Source organism: Synchiropus splendidus, chromosome 14 (genome assembly GCF_027744825.2).
Source record: "Synchiropus splendidus isolate RoL2022-P1 chromosome 14, RoL_Sspl_1.0, whole genome shotgun sequence".
Taxonomy (NCBI): Eukaryota; Metazoa; Chordata; class Actinopteri; order Syngnathiformes; family Callionymidae; genus Synchiropus; species Synchiropus splendidus.
Window position 1 is genome coordinate 15,464,530 of NC_071347.1, and position 7,058 is coordinate 15,471,587.

Consider the following 7,058-nt stretch of genomic DNA (forward strand, 5'->3'; position numbering starts at 1 on the left):
AAACTGATGCAGTGGAAGGAACCAGCAACAGGGGACCAAGTTGCACGTCCAAGTCTCAGGGCTTAACCCTCGAGTCACTTTTTCTTGGCGAGTCAAGTCAAGTCACCCTATATTACATCACAATCTGATCTTATTGAAAAGACAAATATTAGTAACAGCCACTTGACGTCAGTATGATTTGCACTGCAGTTATCGATATTCAGTAAAATACCTGGGGTCAAACTAAACAGAAATAACTTGGCTTTCGCTGTAAACAAAAACACCTCTTCCACCAAGTGTTTGTTTGATATTTTGTGTTAAAACTAAAAATATAAAATCAAGTCATTCAAGTCATCACGTCTCAAGACAATCCAAGTGTTGAGTCTTCAACTTACAAGTTGAGTTTGAAGTCCATTTTTTCAAGTCACAAATCATCAAAACAGCGACTTGAGTCAATGTCCAAGTCCCATCTTGGGTACGTGGTGCTTATTTAGACTCTACCATGTGAACTCTGCCTCCCAGTGGCACCACTATCATCGGACCAAAAAACAGTACGAACCCTGAATTACCATCAGGTACAGTGACCGTACATGTTTACAGTGCTCTTTCACAGTAAAACACGAATAATGTTGACATATAGTCTTTTATTGAGAAAATATTGCAGAGTCACATCAATTTTCACTGGCTGATTTCCTGTCTGAACGCGGTGCTGTGTGGAGCTCCGCAAAAATAGAGCAGACGGTTGACGGTTCCGTGACTGCCGGAGGAAATCGACAAATTGAAAACTATTTATTCTTTTTGAAAAACCAACACACAGCTCCGCATCACTTCCAGACTCGGTGGAAAGGCACCATATATTCCTCAGTCTTCTCCTCCAATTGGATGGTATGCTAAACCCCCAGTGACCTGGCAGTTTGGCAGATATGCCCCGTCTGTATGAGACTGGGACATGACTGTGAGGGGCTAAACACGGAAGTGACCCACCTAGAGACTGACCTTCTTCATGTCAGAGGTGAGTAGAACAAAGACGTGACAAAGAAGCAGCAGGACAGAGCACAGACATCACCCTCCCTGAGGTGAGGTTTGTCCTTCAGGATGGTAGGAATTGTGCCCTTTTCCAGAGAGCAGCACAATGGTACCGGGCATATTGTACTAACCTGAACTAAGAAAAAAAAACTAAAGGCAGGTGACACAAACATTTTGTGTGGCTGGTGCATCTGAAAAACACGGATCAGTCACAAATCCTGGGAGACAGTTCAAATCTAGCTGTTGAATAATGTCAAGAACATAAGCAAGAAATGTGGCTGATGTTCACCAGTTTGAGACCAAATGCGAGGAGACGATGGAGAGGAGGAAGTCAGTGAAAAAGACAGTTGATCACCAACAATGGTTTACCATTTAAATGCCCATCCCGTCGGCAGTAACAGAACCTCTGAGCTGACCGTGAAATCAGATTACAGGAAATGAAATCAGAGGCAGATAAACAGTGAACCTTCTACTTCCTACTTCTGCCTTGTGTCAGCTCCAAGGAAGATCTGTGTCAGATCTCCTCAGGAAGATCTGGTATATACAGGTTCAAAGGGTCAAATCCCTTTGAATTGTTCCTCAGTGATGCTGAGACTCAGGTGACTTTATTGACCATCAAGCAAGGATCAGTGGCCCCAGAGGAAGAGCTCACACCTTCTTTCCTACAGAGAGTTCGACGCTGGATGCTCAGCTGTTCCCCCCACCATCACAATGGAACCCATTTAGATGGTCTTCATGCAGCGGCCCTCGACGCACACGCTGAAACACAGCATCTAAATGAAGTTGGCGACATTATCGAGGAATTCTGAAGAGCTTTCACAACCATTACGCACCACTTACCGTGTTTATTCCATGAAATATTCAGCCGGCACTTTGACGGAGGCTGTACATAATTCCATAGCGCAAAATGGAAGGCAACATGCAAACATATGGCCGCTTCAGTGACGTGGGCGCGGAGGGACGCACGCCAAGATGCTGGCAGAGCGTCTTCCTATAACACTAAATACTTGATGAAGGAGATTCACTACATGTTCGGAAGTAATTTCACTGAATCTCAGACACTAACCTGAAGTTACTCTTTCACGTATGAGGATCCAATGGAGTCCATGTTATGGCCGTTTCACTCATCTCTTGCAAACATTAGGCTTCTGTCTGGCCATAAGAGGCGTGTGTGCAGATATTAGTTTTTTTCACGCTGTAATTCTGCCAGACTGAGCGCTTCCTTCCTGTCAGGGAAATGACATGCTAATGGCCCTCTCCGCGCTCAGCGCCAGGGCTGCATCACAGCTGTCTCATGAAAGCGCTGCGTTTTCACTGATGATAGATGCCTTCACTTCCATCAGATACTGCTATAGTCGACCAGTAATCGACTTTGCAGTGAAGAGCCGCATCCGTCTTTGTCGGCTGCTGCTAAATATAGGCGTCTTGTCTGCATCTGTTTGGCCCAAAACATCGAGAAAATGAAATATATAATAAGCATCTAATTTAAGATGAGTTTCACTGAAGCCGCAGAATCATCTTGAGGTGGCGAGAAATGCAAGAAAAACCTCAAAATATTCCCCAGGTTTTGTTATTTTTTTCAAACCTTGCTGTTCATAGTAAAGGAAAGCAAAGCCGCTAGTCACATGACTCTGTAGTAGTATGAAAGTTAGAACACGTCCTCTTGAATCACAATGTGGTTCGCATCTGGTGTATGTCTCTTGTCACTTCCCAATATCACCCTAAAGAACGAGGCCATTTATTTATTTGTTTATTTATTTATTTATTTTTTAAGGGTTATTGAACAACGTTAACAGCCTGAATCCCTGGTCCTCCTCCCTCCGCCCTTATATCTCTCTAAAAATAAAATATTCAGTACAAATGAATGCAGAGTAATGTCATAAATTCAATCCAATTTAATGCCTTGGAGCAAAGATCTGCTTGTGATGCGCCCAAAACCGACCAATAGAAATGCTCATTCTTAACACTTGTCATGGACCAAAACATTCAACATGGCGGACTACTTGACTGTGTTGGGATCCAAGCACCCGGTTCTTTAGGACTTAACTACAAAGACAACTATGATAAAAACAACATTTAACACTCGGCACTAAAAGGTGGATAATACTAGTGTCCCCTCACACCACTTTTCCCTAAACACACGTCCATCTTCTACACAAAAACAGTGTGCCACGAATGTCATGTATTCAATCGCTCCTGATGTGCATAGTCACAGTTTTTCCCAGAATTTTGCTCAAACCATACTGCAACAACTGTGCAGTCAAAGGTAGCAGCAAAGGTCAAATGAAAACCTAAATAAAAAAAAGGATATTCAAAATGTATCTGACACAGAAAGCTCAAGACTACTCTGGAGAACAGACCGAACAACCTACATTTTTATCACCTGACCTCCCTCTCAGTCAACCTGTCCCTGTCAGCACCGACCATCTCCCGACCAACCCATCCCTCAAGTCCCTCTGGTATGAACAGTTTCAGCCGCACATCTTTCCTCCTCTGGCTTCTTTCACAAAGACATAATGCAAATAATCTCAGCGTGAATTTAAATCAAACCATACAGCTCTTTGCTACTCTGCGTCTCTGTACGGGAAATTTAAAATAGAATTGCAAATCAAGTGTAGAAGCCGTCTGAAGCCCAGCTATCAAAAAATACACTTTTCACTCTTCTCCCTTTTATTGCAACTCTGAAACACAGGGAGTGGAATTACCACGCACACGTTGGGTGTGTGTGTGTGCGTGTGTGTGTGTGTGTGTGTTAAGTCGGTAAGAAGATTTATTTGCATAAGCACACACAGCGCCGGCACTTTCCTGTGAAACAGCTTTGATAAAAGTGTGTGGACGACCGTTGCTCCTGAGGAAAATGGGATTTGTTTATTTACATATATATTCCAAGATAAGTGGTTGGAATGCGCTGATTATTTTTGTTGATATAAACTCCAGTGGTGAAATAACAATAACAAGGACTGTGGGAAACTGTGGCCATTTGTGAAGTCACTAATTGGCTGTAAATAAATGTACTTTTCTTTCCTTTTAACTGAAATAAGTTCTTCAGACTTTTATGATGTTATGTTTGAACACACGTCATGTGTGATGGATACACACAGATGTTGAATCAATGATGGATACTATATTGCGTAGTGTTACTATATTTCCATAAGGACATTTAACATGAAAAAATGATCTGTTTATGAGCATTATTTTTGGCCAGAGTAAACAGGATGTAGCTAGAAAGTCAAGATCACTATAGTGTTCTGATAGCTACCCAATGACTGCACATGCATCTTTATGAAATTGTAATTTAAAGTGTTAGTGCAACTATGGCCACCAGTGGGCGCAATGTAATCTGTGAGCGCCATGTCAGGGTGAAATGTTTTGGGAGACAGCGCCATCTTGAGGTTTATAGCAGCAGCACAACGCCTCTTTCTCAGCGTGATAAACGTTGTTGAAGTAGATTTGAAATATCACCATGTGCTTCACTCTATGTTTATATAAACACTGTCAATCTAAACTTGAAACATAAATAAATAAAATAAACAACAATAAGGTGCATAAAACAACGCACTGTCCGAGCAGCAGGACGACAAAACACGTGACCGCATCACTGCTGCCGCGGCACCAACCCGTCTATCAATCTCACGCTCCCCTTTTCCCTCACTCGAGAACAAGACCCAGAGATACTTAAACTCCACCGAACTGGAGAGTATCGTCATATTAAAAGTTAATCTTTATGTTACATTTTTTTCAGTTAAAATAGATTGAAAGAAAAATCACTTTCTAACCCACCTGTATTAAATTCAGATTAATTTAACCATCAGACCGATGTCACAAGATCTAATCCCACTGTTTCTTTCAATATTTGCGTAACATGTGACGCCCAATTATGCTTCAATTAAATAAGATTAAAATTTAATTGTCCGATCGCTCGCCTCGTGTTGGTGCAGACTGTGACTCATGCGGAACACAACGTGAGCCTCCGTCCGTCAGCGCGGGTCTCCTCCGGTGACTCCGCCTCCAGTCCGCCGACTATAAGCGCGGCAGCTGCGGTCTGCCGCTCACATGGAGCCCCGTGTCCCTGACTCCCCCACGATGGACGTTAACGTGGTTGTGATGGGGACGGAGAGCGTTGGCAAGTCAGGTGAAGAACGATGATCCGCATGTCTTCAACTTTTCTACAAGACAAACACATCTCAAAGTAACGCTCTTCTTTCCTTCTCAGCACTGACTGTGCGACTTTTAACCAGGAGGTTTATCGGCGAGTATGGAGATATCGGTACGTTTTAAGACCCACAACACTGAACACAACGATTCGCTCCTGGTTAATTTTTCTGTCTGATTTTTATCTTTCAGAGTCTGTTTACTGTCGCAGTTTCATTGTAGATGGGAGAGAATTTAACGTCAATATTTGGGATTCGCCTTTTACTGAGGTAAGAACAACCATAAAAAAATGTAAAACAAAAATGCTCAAAGATTTCCTCCATTTTAAGGACAAATATTGGCATAAATCGATAAAACTGATGAATAACTGGGAAAAGTCTGCAACTAGAAGTGTGGTATTCTGTCATATTTAGTCATATTTATTTATATTTACAAGGAAAAAAGTTAAGAAATCATTCAGCATAATATCGGTATTCTATTCCATACATTTTTGGACAAAAATATATTAAAAAAAAAAGTTCACATTAAAGCATGATAATTTTAAATTTTAAATTTAAATTTTTAATTTCTTTAATTAAAAACAAAATAAACAAGTAATAAAACGAAATATTTTTGGAAAATGTACATTGATTTTAAATATATTGTACTAAAAACTGACAAAAATAATTAAAATGCAAGTTAATAGTCAAAGAAATGAAAGTAAAAAACAACGATTACAGGTACTGAAGATTTAAAAATAAGTGAATGAGAATATCTAAAAATAATAAATCCAGAAGTTACATTGATCCAATCAGGAAATAAAATGGAGCAATTCATCTTTAATACATATAAAACACGCTGGTTAGAAGCAGGGAGGAAAAATTCAGAAGTTCTTTGGAAGATTTAAAACTAACCAAACATCCACACGGTTCTTCACTGATACTGCAGGACGTGTCTGAGGTGTCGCTCCTCGAGAAGAAGGTCCAGTGGGCCGACTGCTTCCTCCTGGTCTACAGCATCTGTGACAGAAGCAGCTTCACCTACATCAGCAGACTTATCCAGACCCTCAAGTCCTCCAGGGACTACCTAAGCGGCTGCAAGTCCTCCATCGTCATCGTGGGGAACAAGCGAGACCTTCACCACCGCAGGACGGTGCTGAGCGAAGAGGGTCGGCTCCTGGCTCAGAACACGGGCTGCCACTTCTACGAGGTGTCCGCTGCTGAGAACTACCACAGCGTGCTGATGGTCTTTCATGGACTGATGGACCGGATGAAGGACACAAAGCTCCCTGTGAAGAGACCTCTGGGCTTGAAGGGAATAGTCAAGACCATGTCGGCGGTGTTTGGGAGAAGGAGGATTGATTCCATCTGAGTGGACTCATGCGGATGCCACTTTGTTGAAGGATCTAAAGCCGGGCACGAGGAGACCCTTTAGCGGGTTTTTAAAGTCAGAACTTTCAGATTGGAAGAGATTCTTCGCACGTTCTTGTGCCTTGTGCGACAGCTGCCAATGATATGATGTGACTTATTACTGTCGAACCAAACACTGCTGTATTTATTCTCCTTAACTTGTTTACAGAACTTTAATAAAGGATAACATGCATCAAATGCTTGTGTGTCGGATGAAATGAAGAGAAAATAAACGGTTACAAAAGACGTTGGCAGTGACCTTCTTGAAACAAGAAGGTTGTGGGCTTCAGTTCACTTTGAGAGAACTTTGAGTGAACCTGGCTCTTTTCTGTTTGCGGAGGCTTCCGTCGGGTACTCCGGTTTCCTCCCACAGCCCCAAAAAACAGGTGAATGGAGGACTCTAAATTATCCGCAGATGTGAATAACTGCATGAATGGTTTCATGTCGATAGGAGCCCTGTAGACCTGTTCATAGTGTCCCCTGCATCTCGCCCCAACTAGCTGGGGTAGGCTT

General features: G+C 42.1%; 1 protein-coding gene across 1 annotated transcript; it reads left to right on the forward strand.

Annotated features, from left to right (window-relative positions):
• The first annotated feature begins 5,085 nt into the window (after positions 1-5,085).
• Positions 5,086-6,758, forward strand: si:dkeyp-59c12.1 (Ras-related and estrogen-regulated growth inhibitor-like protein). Its single transcript, XM_053886366.1, has 4 exons — positions 5,086-5,137; positions 5,219-5,272; positions 5,350-5,426; positions 6,085-6,758. Exons 1-4 carry the CDS (start codon positions 5,089-5,091, stop codon positions 6,505-6,507), a joined length of 603 nt encoding a protein of 200 aa, XP_053742341.1. The 5' UTR covers positions 5,086-5,088; the 3' UTR covers positions 6,508-6,758.
• Positions 6,759-7,058: the final 300 nt, after the last annotated feature.